The sequence below is a fragment of the Symphalangus syndactylus genome, chromosome 19 (assembly GCF_028878055.3).
Source record: "Symphalangus syndactylus isolate Jambi chromosome 19, NHGRI_mSymSyn1-v2.1_pri, whole genome shotgun sequence".
NCBI lineage: Eukaryota > Metazoa > Chordata > Mammalia > Primates > Hylobatidae > Symphalangus > Symphalangus syndactylus.
Window position 1 is genome coordinate 13,467,170 of NC_072434.2, and position 23,480 is coordinate 13,490,649.

The 23,480-nt window shown below is 41.9% G+C and overlaps 3 protein-coding genes across 15 annotated transcripts in view; 1 reads left to right on the forward strand and 2 right to left on the reverse strand.

The window, feature by feature from the left end:
• The window catches only part of HSD11B1 (hydroxysteroid 11-beta dehydrogenase 1), a 48,971-nt gene extending 38,066 nt beyond the window's left edge, over window positions 1–10,905 (reverse strand). The window contains exon 1 of the mRNA XM_055235166.2: window positions 10,780–10,905. The gene's annotated coding sequence lies outside the window, so the exon portion shown is untranslated. The remainder of the gene's footprint in view (window positions 1–10,779) is intronic.
• LAMB3 (laminin subunit beta 3) overlaps window positions 1–23,480 on the forward strand; it is a 207,982-nt gene that overhangs the window by 86,912 nt on the left and 97,590 nt on the right. The window lies entirely within an intron of this gene.
• G0S2 (G0/G1 switch 2) lies at window positions 21,005–22,236 on the reverse strand. Its single transcript, XM_055235169.2, has 2 exons — window positions 21,861–22,236; window positions 21,005–21,747 (listed from the first exon to the last, which is right to left on the reverse strand). Exon 2 carries the CDS (start codon window positions 21,713–21,715, stop codon window positions 21,404–21,406), a length of 312 nt encoding a protein of 103 aa, XP_055091144.1. The 5' UTR covers window positions 21,716–21,747; window positions 21,861–22,236; the 3' UTR covers window positions 21,005–21,403.

Consider the following 23,480-nt stretch of genomic DNA (forward strand, 5'->3'; position numbering starts at 1 on the left):
GTTCTGGCCATTTGTTCTCAAGTCACGAAGCCTTTGCCTTCTGTGGCCTCTTCATCCCCATCCCAGAACTCTATCCACTGGCTCTTTGTATCCCCTCATTGCCTTATGCAAAAAATTCTGAATCTTCCACACTCTTTCAGCTCGTCAATCCAGCCCCACACCCTCCATCAGCACTTCAGTCTCCCTGCCAGGCTGCGCTGGGTATGGTCTTCACCCCGAGGGCTTGCAGCCCCTGGAGCTATGCCCAGCAATGTTATTGGGCTCCCCTATAACCAGCTGGATTTTTCTACCATGCTTTTTTTCTCTTTGATCCTTCTCATTAAGTATCATTTGCCACTTTAACCTCCCCAAACATCCTTCTCCCTTGGCTTCTGTCAATTCATAGTCACTGGGCTTTTCTTTCTATTTCTCTCACTGCTTCTCAGTTTTCTTTATAGGCTTATCTTTTCTTCTGGATTCCTTGAATGTTGGAGTTGGCCTTGATTCTGTTCTCATTTTTTTTTCTATATTCCCTGCGTAATTCCCTTCTCTCCCATGGTTATAATTACAACCTTTGTGTTGATGGATGAGTCTTATAAGTCTCTATTTCCTGTGCAGCAATTTCTCCTAAGCTTCAGGTAGTATAACCACCTGCTTACCCAAACCCTCTCCTTCTGAGGGCCTCCTAAACATCTCAAATTCATCATGCTGAAATTGACATGATTATTTTTTAATGGCTTTATTGCAGTGCAATTTATATACTGGAAAATTGTCTCATTTTAAGTGTACAATTCAATGATTTTGAATAAATTTGCAGAGTTGAGAAATCATCACTGCAATCTAATTTAGAACATTTCCATCTCTCAAAAAGATTTCTTGTGCCCATTTACAGTCACTCCCTGCCTGGGGTGCCCAGCCCCAGGCAACCAGTAATTTAATTTCCATGTATGGACTTGCCTGCCTTGGACATTTTGTATTAGTAGAACTATACAACATGTGATCTTTTGTCTGACTTCTTTCACTTAACATGTTTTTGAGATTCTTCCATATTGTAACGTGTCATTTATTGACAAATCATATTCCATTGTATGGATATACCACATTTTGTTGATCCATTCACCAGTTCACAGACATTTGGAATTTTCCCCTTTTTTTGCTATTATGGACAGTGCTGCAATGAACATTGGTGTGAAAATTTTTGTGTGAATGTATGTTTTTATTTCTCTTGGGTATATGCCCAAGAGCGGCATTGCTGGATCATATGGTAAATTTATGTTTAACCTTTTTTTTTTTGAGATGGAGTCTCACTCTGTGGCCAGGCTGGAGTGCAGTGGCGTGATCTCGGCTCACTGCAACCTCTGCCTCCAGGTTCAAGCGATCCTCCTGCCTCAGCCTCCTGAGTAGCTGGGACTACAGGGTGCACCACCACACCCAGCTAATTTTTGTATTTTTAGTAGAGACAGGGTTTCACTGTGTTGGCCAGGATGGTTCGATCTCTTGACCTCATGATCTGCCTGCCTCAGCCTCCCAAAGTGCTGGGATTACAGGTGTGAGCCACCACACCCAGCCATGTTTAACTTTTTAAGAAACTGCCAAATTGTTCTCCAATGACTTTGTTATTTTTACTCACCATTTCCCATTGATCTCTATTTCAATCAATGGCTTCACCATCCATCTAATTAGTAATCCAGAAACTTAGGAGTTCTTTATTCCTCCCTCTCCATATTCCATTAATCACCAAGTACAGTTGATTCTACCTCCTAAGTATCTCTAGAACCATCTCCAAATCTTCACCCTTTGTGACCATCTGTGTTAGTCCACTTTCACACTGCTATAAAGAAATACCTGAGACTGGGTAATTTACATAAAAGAAGAAGTTTAATTGAATCATAGTTCTGCATGGCCAGGGAGGCTTCAGGAAACTTACAATCATGGTGGAAAGCTAAGGGCAAGCAAGGCACATCTTACATGGTGGCAGGGAGAGACAGAGCGAGGAGGGGAACTGCCATACACTTTTAAACCATCAGATCTCTTGAGAACTCACTCACTGTCATGAGAACAGATGAGATTATGGGGGAACCCCCATAATCCAGTCACCTCCCACCAGATCCTTCCCTCCTTGACACCTGGGGATTACAATTTGAGATGAGATTTGGATGGGGACACAGAGCCAGACCATATCCTAACTCAGGCCACCACTGTTTTCTGCTTTAATGACATCCTCACATTTCTCTGGCCACCTCACCTTCCCCAATCTATTAATTTTTAAAACAAGCTTGTGAAATATTTGGTATTCACAAAAGAATATAGGAAAACATGAATAACGTATAAAGCATAAGTATGAAACAAAAGCCTCATGGCTCACCATCCAACTTAAGACATGAACATCCCAGCACTGTGAAGTTCCCCGTGGGCTGTAATCCATCCAATTCTTCACACCACAACTGATCAGCACATTTCTTTGCTTCGGAAGATTCAGTGGCTCCTTATTGTCTTTAGGATAAAGTCCAAACTACCTATTATAGCTTTACAAGTTCTTCATAATTTTTGAAATTCTTCCCCAGGAACCTCCCCTTGCCCCAATTCCTTATCATTCGGGTACTGCTCTTCAAAGTCACACCTTCAGGGAATGCTGGGGACCAGACCAGGTGCTCTCTGAACCCTAGGCATTTCTCTAATCATTGCACTCATCACTTTTTACTCCTAGCTGTTCACTGTCTGCCTTTCCCTTTAGATAGTTCTGGGAAGGCAGAGACCATTTCCACTTTGCTTGCCCTGCATCTCCAGTGTTAGTATGGTGCTTGGCACAGGGTAGGTGCTCAGTAAGCATTTTTTGAGTGTTTAATGGATGAACTGATTCCGATACATCCAGATACAGATGTCTGGTAAGTATTTGGAACTCAGAAGAAAGGTCCAGTTTAAAGATATAGCATTGGGAGAATTAAATCATGGAAGTTAATGTTGCAACCATAGGAGTAGATGAAGCCACCAGGGACAGAGTGAAGGCTAAGAGGGAAATCTTACACTCATGTTTGAGGGTTGGGCGGAAGGGGAGGGCCAGCGAAGGAGAACAAGGATGAGCTGAGAACAGGAGGACAGAGAGCACAGAACCCATGGGAACAGGTCTCAGTGAGACAGGAGAGGTCAAGGAAGGTGAGAAGTGCCAAGAATACAGGGGTCTGGCATAAAGGAATCATTGGAGATCTTTGCCAGAGAGTTCCAGAGGAGCTAAAGTGGAAATGCTGTGAGTTGAAGAGTGAAGTACCTGAGGGAATGCAGTGTTTACTGGTCCACAATTTTGAGGCACTTGAGAAGCATGGAGATCCAAAAGAGGGTTTTGATTTGGGGGATAGAAATGAGTTAAACTTTCATTCACATTTCATTCAAATGCTCAAATGCATTGAGCATTTGTGCCAGAGAGTGTGCTGGGCTGAGCGTCCTTTCTGTTTGTGGGAAAGATCCAGTAGAATCTAAAAACAAGATCACTGGAAGGATATGATTTATGGAGTCATACTCCAGATGATATGGCTCATGGCTCTGGAAAAGGAGACCACTTCTTTTGAGAATCGAGGAAGTAGAGGACGGGTGGATATTGAATCCTTGCCTTCTGCTTCCAAATTCAGTGAGCTTTTTAGTCTAACTTGTTTCCTTCTTTGCATTTTTGGAAAGCAGCTAAATGCATCTTCCCCATCTATTCATATCTCCTGGGGGAGGGCTAGGAAGAGGAAGGTGGGAACTTAAATTCTCAAATGTCTCCTCTTTCTCAGTATTGACCACAGCATATACCTTTCATTTTCATTTCTGCCTTGTCCTGCTCCCTCCTAATCTTTATATATTCACAAATTTAAGGCAAGAAGGTTTTCCCAGGCTTCACTTTGTATTTTATATCTGATGGGAGGATTCATGAAATTTGAGGGTTTGGCAACAGTCTCGAAAAACTGACCTAATAGGGAACTGAAGAATTTCTAGAATTTTAACATGCTTCTGCCAGCAGAGGGAGCCCCAGGATTGGGAGAGAGAGCTCGGATGGCTACTTAATTTCTGGCAATGCCGTCAGCAGTCCAGAGGGATTTATGGGTTAACTGAAAATAAAAGAGAATGAAAGAAGCAGGGAAGGAGAGAGACTTATATATACAGAAATAGTTACACACACATAAAATACATGTAAACTGATTCCCTTGCTCCTCCTAACACACTCCTGATTTCTACTCTAGTCCAGTGATTCCCAAACCTCCATGAATCATCTGTGGGAACTAAGGGCAGATCCTTAGACTCCACCAAGTCCTGTTGAGTCTGGCTTATTAAGGGTGGGACCTAGGAATCTGTATTTTTTACAAAGCTCCTGACAAAGATTTTTTTTGCCAAACTTTAGTCAGGCTCCTGAACCTTCTAGGCCCATCTGGGCACTTCCTTGTAAAATCCAGTTTTACAAAGAATCCTGCTAAGTCAGTTTAGCAAGAACCGCGCCCCCCACCCCCCCATTTTAATACCTGATTCCTTGATCCCTAATTGGTTTTTTCATTTGCCATCATCCCCCAGGGGGTGCCTGACCACCCTGGCCTGTCTTCAGAAATAATCCTGTTTCCGTTCAGCCAGAACCCTCCTTATCCCAACCCTGATGTTTCCTCTTAGTAATTTTCCATCCACCCGTCACCATCCTGCTCTTTGAGTGTAAATTATCACTTACTTGCCCGTGGTGTATTTGGAATTGAGTCCAGTTCTTTACTGAGATCTCTTTTCCCCCACTGCAATAGTCCCGATTAAAACCTGTTTTTACCACTTTAACTGTTCTCTAGCTCTGGTTTTCTTTGACAGTCCCCAGGTGATTCTAAAGTAACCTGTAGACACACCGGTTCGAACTTCTACTTTGGGTAATTAGGTAAATACTTTTAACTTGAGCTTGTTAGAGACTTAATTTAATGGCTCCAGACATCAACATGCTGACTGGTAGGTAGAATGTATTTCCTGGGAGACTGCTGTGTTATGACTGAGCCATTTCCTTTTAAAAAAAAAAAAAATAAACTAGTTTTTACATTTATTAATATAATACATGAGGAGGGCTTAAAAAGTCACCTGGTACAAAAGGTTTACAACTAGTGACAACAATCCTTGCTCTTTCCTTTCTCAGCCCTGGTCCCACTGACAGGCAATCGCTTTTAAATGTTAAATTATTTTCCCCTGAAAACCAACTCCACATTTGTAAACGATGTGCTTTTACTGCTATTTGATTTTGCAATTTTGGAAATTACTTATTCATTTCCTGCTAAGAAATATTGGGATTTTGCTTTTTTACAACACACAAACACCCATTCCCTTTTTTCTAGATTCCTAATATTATAATATCACAATTTTAATTAAATCAATAGTGTTTGTATTATTATGATTAATTGTTTACAGCTGAACAATATAGTGTACTGTGATGCATTTCTTTTCTTCTAGTCTTCATTGAATTCCTGGGAGTTAATAATCACTTCATTTTGATTTGTTTGCTTTTTTAGTTGTACATGTCCTTCAAACCCTCTGACAAGAGATATAAAATTCAAATAAATAGGTCAAATTAATTGGGTAATCTATGAGCTCCTTTATTTTTTTCTTGGAGACATTTTACTGAAGCCCTTAGTCCTCTTGTCCCCTGAATCTGGGGACTTTCCTTTGGGAATGGGAACTCCTGTTTTTCTCTTTCTTGGTTTACTTCCTCATGTATGATAAGGAAATGTTTTGAGACCTTGTATGCGGGAATGATGTTTCACATTTTTAACATCTTTAAGAGGGCATTAATCCATCAGACCCCAGCCAAATAAAGGACAGTGTGACAGTTCTGGTCAGCCCCATCTGCTTGTCCTTGTATTACCTTCTCCCTGATTGTTTTTTGGCCGGATAAGGATTCCTAGGTAAGTTTTCTCTCAGAATTGGAAGATGTTGTTGTCTTGCCTTTCAGTTTCCAGCTTCCAGTGTTGACACTGAGAGGTCCAACTGCTGTTCAGATTTCTGACCCTTGGTTTGTGAACTATTTTTCTTTCTCCAGGACTTTTGGGGTCCTTTTATTCCTGGGGTTCTAACATTTCCAATAATATGCTTTGATGAGTTTTGTTTTTGTTGTTCATTGTGTTGGGCACCCACTGGGTCCACTGAATATGGAAATTCAAATCTTGTATTTTGGTAAATTTTAGAGAAATTTTTTTGATTATTTTATTCTCTTTCATTTTCTCTGTGCTGTCTTTTTGGACTTCTTAATAGAAGGTATCAGAGCTCCTGAGCTGATCTTTTAAGTTTCTTATCTTTCTATGTCTTATTTTTTTAATCTCTTTCCATTTTGTCCTATTTTCTGGGAGATTTCCTCAATTTTATTTTCCAATGCTTAAGTTTAATTTTAATTAATTAATTAATTTTTTGAGACAGAATTCCACCCTTGTTGCTCAGGCTGGAGTGCAATGGCACGATCTTGGCTCCCTGCAACCTCCACCTTCCGGGTTCAAGTGGTTCTCCTGCCTCAGCCTCCTGAGTAGATGGGATTATAGGTATGCGCCACCATGCCCAGCTAATTTTTGTATTTTTAGTAGAGATGGGGTTTCACCATGTTGGCCAGGTTGGTCTTGAACTCCTGACCTCAGGTGATCCGCTCACCTTGGCCTCCCAAATTGCTGGGATTACAGGCATGAGCCACCGTGCCTGGCCCTTCATTTTAATTTTTAAATGTCCAGTTGCATTTTCATTTAAAGAGCTCTTTTTTCTTCTCCATACTTAAAAAATTGGTTCTTTATTTTATCTTATTATTATTATTTTTTGAGACAGTGTCTCACTTTGTTGCCCAGGCTGGAGCGCAGTGGCGCCATCACAGCTTATTGCAGCTTCAACCTCCTATGTGCAAGCAGTCCTCTCATGTCAGCCTCCTAAGTAGCTGGGCATGCACCACTACACTCTGCTAATTTTTTTATTTGTGGAGACTGGGGTCTCTGTATGTTGCCCTGGCTGGTCTTGAACTCCTGGGCTCGGGTGATCCTCCCACTTCGGTCTTCCAAACTGCTGGGATTATAGGCATGAGCCACTGCTGGAGAAGGAAAGTTTATTTTCAGCCAAAAATTGGCTTCTTGATCGTAATTCATGATTTATCTTCCCTTATCTCTGGGGGATATTGATGTTGCTGTGGCCGTTACTGATAATTATTTCTTCGGCTTTCTAGATTTCCTCTCTTGAGGTCTTCAGTATCAAAAGCTTTTGTCCCATGCCCGGTGTCTTTGTCTGTTTGTGTTACTGTAAAGGAACCCCTGAGGCTGAGTAGTTTTTAAAGAAAAGGGGTCTGTTTGGCTTATGGTTTTGCAGCCTGCAGAAGAAGCACGGTGCCGACATCTCCATCTGGTGAGGGCCTTAGACTGCTTCCACTCATGGCAGAAGTCCAAGAGGAGCAGGCATCACATGGCAAGAGAGGGGTGGGAGCGGCCAGGCTCTTTGAACAACCAGTTCTTGCAGGAACTCATAGAGTGAGAACTCATTCATTTCTATGAGCATGGCACCAACTCATTCATGAGGGATTCACCCCCACGACTCAAACACCTCACATCATGCCCCATTTCCAACCTTGAGGATTAAATTTCAACATGCAACTTGGAGGGGACAAATATCCAAACTATATCACCTGGTGATCTTTGTAGTCTCTTCCTTGGCTGTTGGAAGCTTTGTGTGTGAGGGCAGGGCTTGTCAATTTTTGGACTTCACTGTAGGATAATCCAGAAGGCCCCTGGCGGTTTCATTGGAGGAACCACACATCAATGTCTGTAGTGTTTGTCTCTTTGGTTGGGTCCTTTCTACACGGAAGAATCCTTAATTCTTCTGCTTAGTGTAAGCTGGAGTAGGGTGGGTGGAGAGGGGTAGAGCTAGGCTGTTTGTGTTCTGGGAGCTGAGCCAGTAAAATGGGCTGGGGAATCTCATCTTTCAGTATGGAGTCTTTCTCTAATCTCGCTATTTCCAGCTCCATGCCTAACCCCACCCTCTGCTGTGTCTGATGTCCCTGAGCCTGGTGTGTCTTTGTTAAGTTACTCCAGAAAATAAACTTTCCTTCTCCAGCTGGAGTAGCTGTAGAGGCCAAGGGTCTTCTGCTACGTTTACCCCCACCTGTTCCTCCAACTCCTGAGGTTTCCCATCATGAGCACTCAGACTCCAGCAGTCTTGGGTTTGCTAAGTCCCTTATTGCTCATCCATCTACTTTCCATCTTCCAAGAGTGTTGACATTCCTTAACTGTTGTTATCTCTGTTGTTCCCATGTTCCCAGTCTTTTTGTCCTTGTGGCTTATGGCATATAAATTTTTCTACTGTCATCAAAGCATTTTGTCAGGATGCAGAAATTAATGTCTGTTCAGAGTGCCAAGTTTAACCCTAGATAGCTATTTCTGAGTGGCTTGTCAGGCTTGAAAGGAGAGGAAGCTTAAGTAGTGATATCTTTTATTTACCCCCAAGTTACTGAAGAGTCAAGAACATGGAAACAAGACTTTTTATTGCATGGTTTTATTCGAAGAAAAGGAGGGGAAATATTTCATTTGTTCGTCCATTTAAAAAAATACTTATTGAGCACTAATACATCTCTGGAATTGTGCTAGGCGCTGGGAATACAAAGGCTCACTAATATATGGTGTCTGCTTTCGAGGAGATTGAAGTCAAGTACAAGGAAAGTTGGCAAGTAAATCAGAGCTCACCATAGCATGATGTATACTATAATAGGAATGTATGTAGAGGGCTGTCGAAGTACAGAAGGGACAGGCCATGGCAGCAGGAAAGGGCTCTGGGAGGTGGCCCTGGAGCTAGTTTTGAAGGCTAAGTACAAGTTATGAGGATGTTGAGAAATGCAACCCAAGCAGAGGGAACTGCATGTATTCAGGCAAGAAGTCTAGAAAGCATGGCATTTTGGAGGCAACTCAGGTAGCCTGAATGGCTAGAGCAAGGGTCTGTGTTGGGGAGGGGCCTGAGTAAGGCTGAAACAGTCGCTGAACTAGCCATGTCTCTCCAGAGCCTGATCCTGGGCTTACCAACAAGAGCTCCAGAAATCATAATATCTTATTCCCTCTGTGAATTTGAGCAAAGTTAAAACAATGTTATTTGTAAAATGAGGATAATATGAAGATTACATAAAGAAATGAGACGTGTAAAATGCTGATCCAGTGGTAGGAATGTAAAATATTCTAGTTCTCTCGTGACAAATCTGCCTTAAATCTTTCTCCTCCCTAGTCTCCTAGCAGTTATAAAACAGATTCTGGAAAAACTGAACTATTGGGGAAATCTTTTTCTTCTTTCTATTTCTGCCAGGGAAAGATTACTTGAGCATCTTTTAACTGAATGTTGTATTTAGTCAGCAGCTGCGGTGTTCATGAGCTCTCGGACATCTGGGGTACCTTCCTGTAAAGTTTTCATGATTTCTTAAAAGGCTCCTGGGTGGGACTCTGGGAGAACTGAGTTCCAGTCTCCCTTCCATCACTGACAATACATGTGACTTTGGGCAAGGCCCTTCCCTTGTCTTGGCTTCAATTCCCTCATCTGGCAAACAAGGAGAAATAAATTAGATTACCTTTAATATTTGTTCTTGCTCAGAAATTGGACGCAGGGAACTTTTAGCTGTACTCAAATTAGTACAAAGAAAGAGCTAGGGTTTTTAGATTTTATTTTCATATCATCCTAATGACAGGGAGGCAGTTCCTTTCAAACCTTGGCAAGCCAGCAGAAGTGAGATTGTTTCATCTCTCCTTACCTTTCCCACCCTCCTTTCAGCTTCCGACTCTGATGAACTCACACAGACCCCAAAGAGAAACACTGACACTGAAGGAAACACTTCAATTTTGTCCCTCTGATACTGGTAAGCTTTGTTGGAAAAGTCAGAGGAGTTGGACTCTTAAAAGCCAACTGTTGTGAAAACACATCATCGTTGTCTGTAGATGTTTTCTGAAGCATGCATCCAGCTATTTTAATTTCTCCAAGTGACTGGATCACTAAACCACAACCCTCTGGATGATATGGTCTATTGATGGCAAGTGAAGGTTTGGGTAAATGGTGAGGGTGGGGAATGGTATTTCCCTTTCCTGTCAGGTTTCTCTAGTTCCTTGACCTGAAACAAGTGTTGGGATTTTCTCTGAAGAGGCCCGTTTAGGGCTCAGAGGGTCAGTATTCTGAACAGCCCAGCTGGACTAGGATTAAGGGATAGATGAATAGCACATGAAGAATTTTGATGGACACATTTAGGCCTCCCTTGGTCCACTGAACAAGACTTCTGGAAATAAAATGAGCCTTTTCAACACTCTAGATCTAAATGTTAATAACATTAAACTAGCTGATGTTTGGCTGCAACATGCAGGTATCAGCGCGTTTAAGCACTTCCCAAGATACAGCATAGTGTTTGTGCTCTGTCATTGGTTTAAAGCTGATTTAAAAACTGCTTACAACATTTCTATAATTCTTGCAGTCTTTCTGTAATTCCAAAAGAACATGCGGACATTTTTTATACTATCTTTGCAACTTTTTTGTTCCAACTTGACTTTCTGTCCCGCAATGATCAGAATGCTGTCAGTGCCAGCAAGAGACTTCTGGTTCCATCTGCATCTTATCATATCATCCCTCCTACACATTCAAAAGCTCATCGGGCGTTTCTTCTTGTTTTTTCTGTCCAGCATTTCACATTGAAATTTTTCTTTAGCCCAGCCCTCCTGTTCATTTCAATAGATTAATTATTTCAATAGCAGTTTTTTTGAGGACCTACTATGTACTAGGCCCTGATACAAATGGTGATACTATTATATATAATGTGATTTTTAAAAGTCTTACCTCAAGATTTCGAACAAATCTGACTTCTTTTTATTGATGTTCTTTTTTCTTTTTCTTCTCTTCTCTTTCTCTCTCCCTCCTCCTCTGCCTTTCCTTCTGTTTCATCTCTCTCTTCCTTTGCGGTTTCCCACTCTTTGGGGAGGGGCAGGATTTCCTGCTCAGAAGTTGGTTGGTTTCTGGGAGGAGTCAGAAGACCTGATTTGGGACTGAAACCAGCTGGTCTGCCACCTGATACAAGAAGGTGAAACCCAGGCCAAGGAAGAAGTCCCTTATGCTAGGACAGAGCTGGCAGCCAGGAGGCGCCTGCAGAGACAGCTCCAAAGAGAAGCCAGAGTGGGCCAGTTCAGGGCATCAGGCATCAGTCAGTACTCCCCAAAGGACAGAGGAGCCCTCGAGGCAGCCCAAGACAGGAATGCTTGGAAGTGGTCCTGGTTGCCCTGGAGACTTATCCATTACTATTGTTAGCTCTTAACATGGGAGAGGCATAACAGACAGAGCCCCTGTCCCACCCTTAGCAGGTGCTTACTCTCAGATTCCTGGCTTTGTCTCAAAGGAAGTTACTGAAACAAAAACTGGGTTTGGGCAGGTTTTCCCTTTTCACCAGGAGAGACTCTAGTGATCCAGTGCATTCTGTGAGGTCTGTGTGTCCACACATTTCTCAATTATGAACTCCTTAGGGAATCTCATATGTGACTTATAAACCATTTTAGTGACTGCATCAGCTGATGCTGGAGTGGATGGTAAAGGGAAGACAGGAATCTGCAATGGGATGTATAAGGGAAAGAGAATCCATAAGTAGGGACAATAATTCTAACATGATTCTTGCCGATTAATGACAGAGAGAGTCACATCCCAATTCAGAGGTTTGTGATCTCTGGACTAAGGAAGGGACTACAGCATGTCAAAACAAAAATGTACTTTCTTCCTCTATTTCATCATTTGTTCAACAGATATTTAATAAGCACCTACTCTATGCTAGGCACTGGGCTAGAGGCTGGGGATAGAGTGGTAAGCCATAGTAAATGTAGCTATGCCCTGATGGAGAGTATAGTGACATGGTTGTGCACTGGCCCCTCTGAGATTTGGGGACACAAGCTCAGAGGAAGGACTGTAATTGTTGGGTGCTAATGTCTCCTTTGGAGAAGCACCATTAGACAGATTTTGGATAGTCATCCTTCTGTTACTTAGCCAACGTGGAACACTGGTTCTTTGAATGACCCTTTTGCTTGCAATATCTACAAGTACCCCTCTCCATATGTTCCCAATTCTTAGAACATACAAGACTTTTTGGTCTTGTTTTCATTTCAGGGGCAAGTTTTTTTATGTAGAGAACCATACGTTCTATTGATTTCTAGCTTATTTACTTTCTAGAGCTCTCTGAAAATGTCTAGCTATGTACTGGATATTTTCTAAGCTGTCAGTTTCATATTTCAATTACTTTTTTCTCATTAAATCCCCGAATTCATATTTCAGCCCTTTAATAGAAAAATATAAGACAATGTTTCTTTTATTTGAGCTGTTGAGTGTACTCCAGAATGCTCTTTGAAAGTTTTCTGAAGTCTCTTTTCATTTTTATTTACTTTACAATTTTTAATCTTTGTCTAATATACTTTTAAAAGAAAGATTTTTTTGAAATTGCTTTTTGTACTGTATTTTCAAGGTTTTTCTTGTCCACTTAAGGCATTTGTTTTTCATTTTGCACAACTGAGTTATTTAATTTTTTTCTTACCCTACTGCTTACAATTTTTTTTCTCTATTGGATGGACTAACAATTAACTGAATCATTTGGTACAGATGTTTAATCCAGAACAATAAGTACCTAATAAAATCCTGAATTGTTAACTAATTTCTGCTCAACCACCCCTGAGGCTTAGGAAAATCTTTCATGATAACTTTTAATTTTGCTTCAGGCCAGGGTTTAAATTCAGCATTTTAGGGCTCCCCTCTGGTTTAGCAATTTTACAATGTGATTACTCTTTTCCAGAGAGAACTTAGAAGAAAGGGGTGGCTCATGTTGAAGGTCAGGTAAAGCTGAGTAGAAAGACAGAGTAATGAAAGGAGGGTGGGTTTTAGATGGTATCAGAGTCTTTGAGAGAGACCATTCTCAAGTTAAAATTTTATTTTGAAGCCTTAGCTTACCAATGAAAGAAGCTAACTATTGCCTCTTTGGGGCTTTGTCTCCTAATTTTTCTGGGGCTCCTCTTAAATATCTTAATTTATTAATTTTGACATGTCAGAAGTTCTACGTGATGGCCATTGCTATTCTAACATTAATTTTTGCAGTTTACCAAAATAAGTACAAGAGTTAGGATTATAGGGCAATTTTATATGGATAGCAGGAGTTCTTCCAGTGGAGACTGCAGTTTTGACATGGAAGAAACCAAGAAGGACAAGAGATGCCACTGAGCAAAAGTGTGTGCCTGTGAGTGGTATCTTGGGTTCCCTTTCTAAGCAAAGGTTAGAAAGGACCACATAATTAATGACCTGACAAAATCTTTCACCCCAGTGTACAAACTAAAAGTGTCCTATCACAGACTGACAAGACAGGGCATGCTCTCATCAAAGTTTTTTGTGGATCTGACCAATTGCCTTTTCCCAAATTGGTTTTCAGTCTACTGGACCTCCAAATGTTATCGCTGAGGACTAGCTTGGACTGGATTGGTAACTTATGGAGTATATATCTCCATTCATTTCCTCTGGAACACTCCTTTATATCAGAAATAAGGCAATACAGAAAAAATACAATAAGACTTTTTAATGTAGACAAGCAAAAGTAAACAGAGAGTAGGAGGGGAATAAACAGTTTAATGGTAAAAATATTTATGCCTCCAAAACCGAAGGTCTAATGAACTTATAAAAAGACCTATGTTGAACTACCCAGTGATATACTTCCCACACAAAATATCAAATGATCTTATACCAAGCCTATGTCCAATTACTCAATGGTGTACCTCCCAAACAAAATGCCTAATGACTTTATACAAAAGTCTAGGTATAATCGTTTACTAAAATGTGTACCTGTTGACTAAATTTTCTAATTATGTAATAGAAAGAATTAGGCAAAATGATCTTATACAAAGACCTGTATGCTTGCAAATCACAGAAGCAATGAGAACTTAATGAAACTAGTCAGATCTCAGGTTATTGTTGAGATTTTCTCACCGGGTGGCAGATCTAAAGGACAAATGCACTTGGGCACAAGGAGTCCAGTAAGTGTACCTGTTGGTCCCATGTTCCCTGGAATATTGCCAAGAGAAGGTCTTTAAAACAATCACAGTAGAGCTTCCAGAATTGTCAAAGAATGATGAGACCCCCACTTAATGTCTAAAATAAAATAAAAATGGTAAACTTATTGCTCATTATAGTAAGGGAAAGCTTTGCTGCTCAATCTCTCTGAAAAGCAGGCTGCTGATCTCATATAGGGTTTCAAGGATGCACGAAGGTCAGGGACTGGTGTACTTTCCCAGACATAAATGGGCTAACATCAGCTATAGAAGCATGACTATTTGTTGATTGGTTAGCACTCTGAGATGCATTTAATGGCATGAGTTCATTCCTGATTGGTTGACTCTCAGAAGTGAGGGCCTATCACTGATTGGTTGGCTTCTAAAAGCTTAACAGGTGAATTGTCATTGATTAAGCCAGTGGGTTTCCTACTAGTTCCGGTTAGCATGACTACAGAACAATCCAATTTTCCTAAGAATGTGGGAAACTTTAAATATTCTCAGTTGATACCTACTGTTTGTTTTCATTACAATATAGTGCAAGATGGCATCTAATATAGCACAAAACTGTATATATTTATTTCTATAAATAGATCAAATTTTGTGGTGTTTTGTGAAGAGGAAGATAACTTTAATAGGCATTTCACTATGACTAAATTTGAGACTATGAGGTTTGACCAGTAGGTTAAGGTATTTTTATAAAAGGCAAAAGCATTAGTTAGATGAGCTTAATCAAGAAATAATTTGTTTTTGGAATTAAATTTATCACATTTAATAGTAATTGAGCAAAAAGGAAACATATTTACCAATATGCTGAGAAAAAGAATAAAGAGGCATTTAAAGAAAGGGATGATATGGACAGACAGGCTGGAAAGGGAAATACATCCGCTTTTTGGTGGTAATATTAGACAGAATCCTAGCATCTTACAACTGGATGCAACCTCCAAGTCCAGGAATCTCCTCTCCAGTTTATACCATCCCTGGCAGATGACTTCCAACCCCTGCTTGAAGGCTTTTGGTAATGGGGAGCTTACTATATATCACAAGGCAATTCATTATGTTTTTTAATTACTCTGATATCTTAATAATATCTGCCTCCTTGTAATCCTGCTTGATAGTGCTAGTTCTCTATTTTTGAGCCAGATAAGTCTTATCCTCTCCAATATAGCAGCTCTTGAACTATTTGGAGCAATTGTCATGTAAAGCTACTGAATCTAATATCTCTATTGTTCTTCAATTGTTTTGTATGTGATAGTGTTTCTGGACTTTTATTTGCCCTAGTCACTCTAATTAATCTAAGTAGATTTTTTTGGTCGAGGTTTGTCTTAAAATACTAACAATAACAATAATAACTCTCATTGACTGATAGAGCCTGCTATATGCAAGGTAGTAACTGTAACAGTAATAACTGTAAGAACTCTATGTGTATTATCTCATTTAATCAGCAAAATTTTCCCTGAGGAAGGTACTATTTGATAGATGAAGAAAGAATTTAAGTAAATTGAGAGAGTGTGTATAAATAACTTTCCTGGGTTTTAGAACTACAAATAGGAGAGTCAAGATGCAAACCCAAGCAAATCCAGGCAGTCCGATTTAAACGCCTTGTTTTTCACCCTGACAGAATGCAAAGTATAACAAAGCCACCTGCTCTTCTCTTTTTCTGCACATTATACTTCTACTAATGAAGCATTAATTTGTTTTAGTGGTCCTGTTATAAGCCCTCATTGGCTTTTATTGAGCTGTAACCACCAAAAATCTTCGGGTCTGAGCAAAAAGAACAAAACTAGAGGCATCATACTACTTGACTTCAAAATAAACTTCAAAGGTATAATAACAAAAACAGCATGATACTGTCATAAAAGCAGATATATAGACCAACGGAGCAGAATAGAGAGCTTAGAAATAAATTCACTCACCTACAGCCAACTGATTTTCAACAAAGTTGCCAAGAGCCCACATTGGGGAAAAGACAGTCTCTTCAATAAATGGTGCTGGGAAAATTTGATATCCACCTGCAGAAGAACAAGACTAGATCCTGACCTCTCATGATATCAAGTCACATGCCACATAACATTTCGGCCAATGAGGGACTGTATATATGATAGTAGTCCTATAAAATTATAATAATGTGTTTTTACTGTACCTTTTATGTTTAGATATGTTTAGGTATACAAATGCTTACCATTATGTTACAATTGCCTACAATATTCAGTACAGTAATATACCATACAGGTTTATAGCCTAGGAACAATAGGCTACACCATATAGCCTAGGTATGTAGTAGACTATGCTATCTAGGTATGTTTTAAGTAGACTCCATGATGTTTGTACAAATGACAAAATCGCCTAGTAAAGCATCTCTCACAATGTATCCCCGTTGTTAAGTCATGCATGCCTATAAAAATCAACTCAAAATGGATTAAAGATTTAAACATAAAATCAGAAACTATGAAACTACCAGAAGATGATATAGGGGAAATATTTTGAGACATTGGACTAGGCAAAAAAGTCTTAGATAAGACCTCAAAAACATAGGCAATCGAAGCAAAAATAGACAAATGAGACTACATCAAACTGAAAAGTTTGTGCACGGCAAAGGAAACAATTAGCAGTGAAGAGACAACCTGCAGAATGGGAGAAAATATTTGCAAACTATATATCTGATGAAGGGTTAATATCCAGAATGTATAAGAAACTCAAACAACCCAATAGCAAGATAAACCCAAGTAACCTAATTTTAAAAATGGGCAAAAGACCTTAATATTTCTCAAAAGAAGACATAAAAATGGCCAACAGATATATGAAAAAAAATGTTCAACATTACTGATCACCAGGGAAATACAAATCAAAACCACAATTAAATACTACTTCACTATAGTTAGAATAGCTCTTACCAAAAGACAAAAGAAAGCAAGTGCTGGCGAGGATGTAGAGAAAAGGGAATGCTTATACACTGTTGGTGGGAATGTAAATTAGCAGAGCCCCTAATGGAATGGAAAACAGCATGGAGGTTCCTAAAAGATTAAAAGTAGAACCACCATAAGATCCAGCATTCCCACTGGTGGGTATATACAGATATCTGTACTCCCATGTTTGTTGCAGCACTATTTACAATAGCCAAGAGTTGAAATCAACCTAAGTTGCCAGCAGTGGATGAAAGGATAAAGAACATGTGGTATATGTATACAATGGAATACTATTCAGCGATGGAAAAGAATGATATCCTGTCATCTGAGACAAAATGGATGAACCTGGATGTTATGTTAAGTGAAATAAGCCAGACCTAGAAAGACAAATAGCAAATAGAACATGATCTCACTTAAATGTGGAATATGTATATATATATGTATATGTATGTATATTTACTGATCTTATAGAAGTATAGAGCAGATCAGTATGGTTAACAGAGACTTGGGGGGAGATAGGGGAGAGGAGGATGAGGAGAGGCTGGTCAAGGGGTACAAAATTTCAATTAGATGGGGGAAGAGTTCTGGAGTTCTTTTCCACAGTAGGGTGACTATGGTTAACAGTAAGGTATTGTATATTACAAAATAGCTAGAAGAGAAGCTTTTGAATGTTCTCACCACAAAGAAATGATAAATGCATGAGGTGATGGCTATGCTAAATACCTTGATTTGATCATTATACGATGCGTTCATGTATGGAAACATCAAATTTTACTCCATTAATGTGTACAATTATAATGAGTCAGTTAAAAATTTTAAAAAACTCTAGGTCTTTTTCACATGATCTGCTGCTAGAATATGTCTTTCAAATTCTGTGGTCGTGCAATTGGTTTTTTGGATCTGAATTCTGTACTGTATCTTTTTCCCTATTCAGTTTCAGTTGGTTTTTCTTCGATGCGTGTTTCCAGCCTATTGAGTTTTGAGTTCTGACTGTGCTATCTCAGCTCTGTGTCACCAACAGAACTGATAAGTATAACTTCTGCTACCTCTCCTAGGTTGTTGGTAAAATTACCAAGCAGCATAAGACAAAAGACAATTTTTGTTCCTGTGTTGGGGGAGGAACATGTTTGATCATAACCAGACATAGCCTTGTGAGACCACCTCATAACTTCGATTCTGAAATTATTAAGCAAACCGTTTTTCCTTACTTTCCTCTAACCCAGAATTTTTCAACTTCTGCCCTACTGACATTTTGGAATAGAGAATTCTTCGTTTTGGGGGCTGTCCTGTGCATTAGAAGATGTTTAACAGCCCCCTGACTTCTACCCTCTAGATGCTTGCAGTCCTGCCCCCTCCCCTCACCCAGACACCAGAAATGTCTTTAGACTGTCAAATGTTCTCTGGAGGGACAAAATTGCTTCTTCTTTCATTTACAATCACTGTTCTAGCCTCATAAATGATTAATTAAACAATCAAGTATTTATTAAGAACCTACTATTTGCCTAGGACCTAATGATTTCTGTGAACACTGAAGAAGACATGGTCCTTTACTTCAAGAAGATTATACTATAAGAGACATGACCGGCCGGGCGCAGTGGCTCACGCTTGTAATCCCAGCACTTTGGGAGGCTGAGGCGGGCGGATCACGAGGTCAGGAGATCGAGACCACGGTGAAACCCCGTCTCTACTAAAAATACAAAAAAATTAGCCGGGCGTGGTGGCGGGCGCCTGTAGTCCCAGCTACTCGGAGAGGCTGAGGCAGGAGAATGGCATGAACCCGGGAGGTGGAGCTTGCAGTGAGCCGAGATCGTGCCACTACACTCCAGCCTGAGCGACAGAGCGAGACTCCGTCTCAAAAAAAAAAAAACAAAAAAAAGAGACATGACCCAGCCCACAGAACAATTGGAAGAATAAAAGTCCATTACTGAGTGATGCGGTATGAGACTCAGGCTGTATGGCCTACAAGAACTCAGAGAATTGAGAAGACCAGTGAGAACAGAGATTTCAATAGCTCAGATTTGATTGGATTGGGTAATTTGAATAAAAATAGGCATGGGGAATTTCCTTCTACACAAAAACATATAGGCATACTTATATATTTAGGGAACTTTTTTTTTTATGTATAGGCAAACTTTCAAAACATAGGCATTACCTTCTAAATAATCATATAATCTCAGTACTTTGGGAGGCTGAGGCAGGCGGATCATGAGGTCAGGAGATCGAGACCATCCTGGCCAACATGGTGAAACCCCATCTCTACCAAAATACAAAAAATTAGCTGGGCGTGGTGGTGCACGCCTGTAGTCCCAGCTACTCGGAAGGCTGAGGCAGTGGAATCGCTTGAACCCAGGAGGCAGAGGTTGCAGTGAGCCAAGATTGTGCCACTGCACTCCAGCCTGGTGACAGAGCAAGACTCCATCTCAAAAATCAGAGCACACGATTTTACGTGTATTTTGACAATGGGCAAAATACCTGTATTTGGAATCATACTTTCCTTGGAGAATTTGAGGTATGTGGTTTTAGAAGATGTGGAGGTAGTGGGTGGGAGGATATTCCAGTTGGAAGAGTAATGTAAATGAAGGTGCAGAAAACCAGAAGGAAACAGGAGGGGACCAGGGTTCATGCTAGGCAGCCTGAGAAATCAGGCAAGACGGCCGGCTGTGATGGAAGCATATCACAGAGGCACTGAAACCTGGCATAAGAGTTTTAGTCTCAGATGTTTTTGAGTTGAGGAGCAGTAGAATGAAAGATATTAAAGGAAGACAGTCTGACAAGGGATTGTTTAGGGTGAATGTGCTAGAGGGTGCAGGGGGTGGCTTGAGCAGTTGAGAGCCAGACAAGGTGGTAACTGAATGGGTAAAGGAGTAATTAATAAAAGAGGCATTTTGGAAGACCAGCAGGAAGGATAAAACTGAGTCAGTTCCTAGGAAGTTTCTTGGACATTGAAAGTGAGGCTCTGCCTTGGTATAGGGCTGAATTTCCCATTTTGGAAACTGGGAGAGCCATGGTGCCACCGACATTCTTCTTTTCCTTTAAAACACCAAATATGTTTCTTTTCCTTGATTAATCTTACCACATTCTGATTGCTTTTTTCCTTTGGGAGTGATAAGAATAGATTTCAGAAAGAGATGGCTTTTGATCAGGGCCAGGAACACTGGGTAGGAATTGAGTTGGCAGAAATGAAATGGAGATGTGTGTAGGGCATTGGATGAAGGAGAGAGTCTGAGCAGAGGCAGTGGTATGAACCGGTGATATGTTTGGCAAAAATGCATAGCTGTTGATGAAAGGAGTGAAGTGTCAGTACCTGACTAGGACAGGTGACATGAAAAGTGTGAAGAGACTAGCATCAAGGCCATGCCTCTGGCTCCTGGCTACTTCTTTGAAGTTTAAAATTTCTTTTGCTGAGCCCTATAGAGTCACTGAATTAGCTATTAATACAGATGAAGCCGTGTACACTGGAGGAGGAGGACTCAGATCTGTAACAACCAGTTTTTTTCTCTTTCTAGCCCAGAGTTTCTTACTATGATCTGGATTCATGGGGAGGAAGGCTGGGTAGAGCTAGACTCATCATCTGCTTTGGTGTTCTTGGGACCTTATCTCTTGTCCTGCCAGGTAGATAGTTTTTCCTTTCTTTCCTTCCCTTCACCTCCAGACCTCCCTCCTTCCTTTTCTTCCCTTCTCTCTCTCTCTCTCTCTCTGTAAAATACAGTTGGGAAGAAAAAGGTATCAGCCATGGGAACCTCTGGTGCACAGATGTGAGGAACAAAGAGCTTTTCTGCCTTAGAATTAATCAGTTATCTCCCACACACTTTAGCTCAGAAGTTGATCTACCTTTTGATCTTAAAATGCTAAATCTCATGGAAGGTATAAAAGTTTCTCTCTTTCCACCCCTAACAAGAAGGAAAAACAAGTCCTCAACAGACTTATGTGCATGTAGTAACTTATTACACAGTTCCTAGGTATGAAGCAAGTGTCTGACCCTCAGGAAGCTGCTCCCTCTGCAGTGCTCAGGTAAGAACCCATCACCATCACCCACCTGCTCACCCTCCCTGCTGCCCATCCCAGGACACCACACCTCTCAGGAATTAGATGAGATATGGTATAAAAAGATTTTTATTTCAAAATGCAAAATGGTGGTCATCATAATAATTAATAATAATAATATAAAAAGCATTTATCCTTCCTCCCTAGTGCAAAATGGTAGACGCATTTAGATAATTCACACAGTATTGGAAATGTCATGACAATGCGGTGCTGCACAGCAGCAAAACTCAATCCCAAACTCCTTTTGGTGGATGCTTGTGGTAGGTCAGTTCTAGATGTCAGCGGTTTCTCTGAAGTTAAGTCCAGATAAAAAACAGCATGTGCTCCTGCCCTTTCCCAGCGGAGTCAGGCTCCTGTGCGCGTGCCCCCTCTGTCTCTCCCTTCCTCTCTCGGTCTATTTGTCTATTGTCTACTGCCTCTCCCTCCCACTCCGCTGGTCTCCCACAGTTCCTAGGAGGCGTGCTGCCGGTTGGACAGGGCCCGGCCGCCGAAGGCCGTGTCCTGCTGCTTGCCTTTATCCTGCAGGGCTTGCTTCTGGAGAGCCTGTCGCTCCAGGGCGGCCTGCAGCTCCGCCACGGCTGCCTCCTGGTCCCGCAGACGGCTGGCTGCCATGAAGGGGCTGCACACGGTCTCCATCAGGCAGAGCACCACACCGAAGAGGGCCAGCACGCTGCCCAGCACGTACAGCTTCACCATCTTCCCCTTGCGCTTCTGGGCCATCATCTCCTTGGCCAGGGGGATCAGCTCCTGGACCGTTTCCATCTCGGCTCTGGGCTCTCGGAGGCGGGAGTGACCTGCATGCAGGAGGACAGCAGGAGGGGGACTTCAGCCACCGAAGAACGGCTGCCGCCTCCCGCCACCCTGTACCCAGCTTATCTTGGGGAGGGCTCATAGAAAGGCGGACTACCTTAGTGGCAGGGCGCGAGCGGGAGGCAGCGCGAGCTGCAGTTGGCGGCGGTCAGCGCGTCCGTCCGTCGGTCCGACCGGCCTCAGCGTTCTCCTCCTCTTGGCAGCTGCAGCTCTTCCAGTTGGAGACTCCGCTGCTGGCACCGCTTTAGCGTCCGGGGGCCGCTTATATCTTTTCTTCGAGACACGCCTCCTGGGCTGTCGGGCCCAGGCCAGTGCGGTCAGAGCCAGGGGAACGGGGAGGGGGAGGAAGAAGAGGAGGGAAAAGGAGGGGCTGGAACCCGGCTGGGACCTGGCAGGAGGTGGCCACGCGCTGCGCACGCTCCGACTGTGTGAACTAGGGGACCCGGCGAGGGGGGCCATCGCAGCGGGGCGCGTGGGAGGGCCGCTGTGCACGCGAAGGTCCCACTCCAGGCGAGCGCAGGGGAGGACCCGGAGCCCACGGAGGTGTCCGCGGACATTTCTGACACGACGGCACCTTCTTACTGGTGTCAGTGTCCAGGACAGCCTGACATAAATAATGAGGGAATATGGGGGTTCCATCTAAAGAAGAAAGCTTTCATTTTTATTCGGAAGGGTTGTCATCTTCCCACGCGTGTGGCAATGCATCAGAGAGGAGAAGGCAAGCGGGAGGGATATGTGTAACAGAACAGAACAGGTCACGCTTGGATAAAGCAATATGTGCTAATATTGTTTCTTTCCTGCCTGGTTGGTTTTATTTAGAGGTGCATGCATGTATGGCTAGAGTCAGTTGATAGAAAACTATTCATTGATGGTGCTTTTATGCGCAGAGGTGTGTGTGTGTGTGTGTGTGTGTGTGTGTGAGAGAGAGAGAGAGAAAGAAAGAGAGAGAGAGAGATTAGTCTCTTTGCCTGCGAGCTGTTTCCTTATGTACTTCCATGTATCAGGGAACAGCCTTCAAATTCAAATTGTTCTTACTTCCACTTGAGAAGTGGAGTTGGGAGCTTGGGGGTAGGGGGGTCAAGTATGGAAGGGGCTGTTGGTAGAAGTTCATCTGCCATTCTAGAATGGAAGTATTTCATGCTCTCCTCAATAATTCTCTGCCACTCTCCTGGGTTTGGGGGTACAACTTCACTGCTCCAGCTCAACTTCAGCTTTGAAGCAGTTTGTGGGCAGAAGGGCGTGTAGTAGACAGCTTAGGTAAGAATCCAGAGTGTGAGTACTCTTGGACGTGTGAAGATGTAGGATTGATTTTGACCAGGATTAGATATAATCACCTGGGGCTGAGGGAGCGTTCTAATTTGGCTTTGGTTATGGATATGCCAGAGTTAGCAAACTTGGGGAAAAAGAGAGGCAAATTGGCCAAAGGGTTAGCAAACTTGGGGAAAAGGAGAGGCAAATTGGCCAAAGGGCTTTAAGCAGAGAAAGGGAGGGGACAGGGGAAAGAAGGGGAAATCAAACTGGCCAGAAAATTGCAAAGGTCAGTGATGCAATCTTGCAACAGCCTTTGCAGTCGGTCAGACTGAGCCCTGAAGGGCGGGTCGGGGGAAAGGGCTGTCTCAGGGATCAAATATTTCAGTTTTTGAATTGTTAACAGTAATCTTTCTTTGGGGGGTCTGAAGCAATTTCTCAGCTGATTCAGTTTAAAAAGGCAGCAATA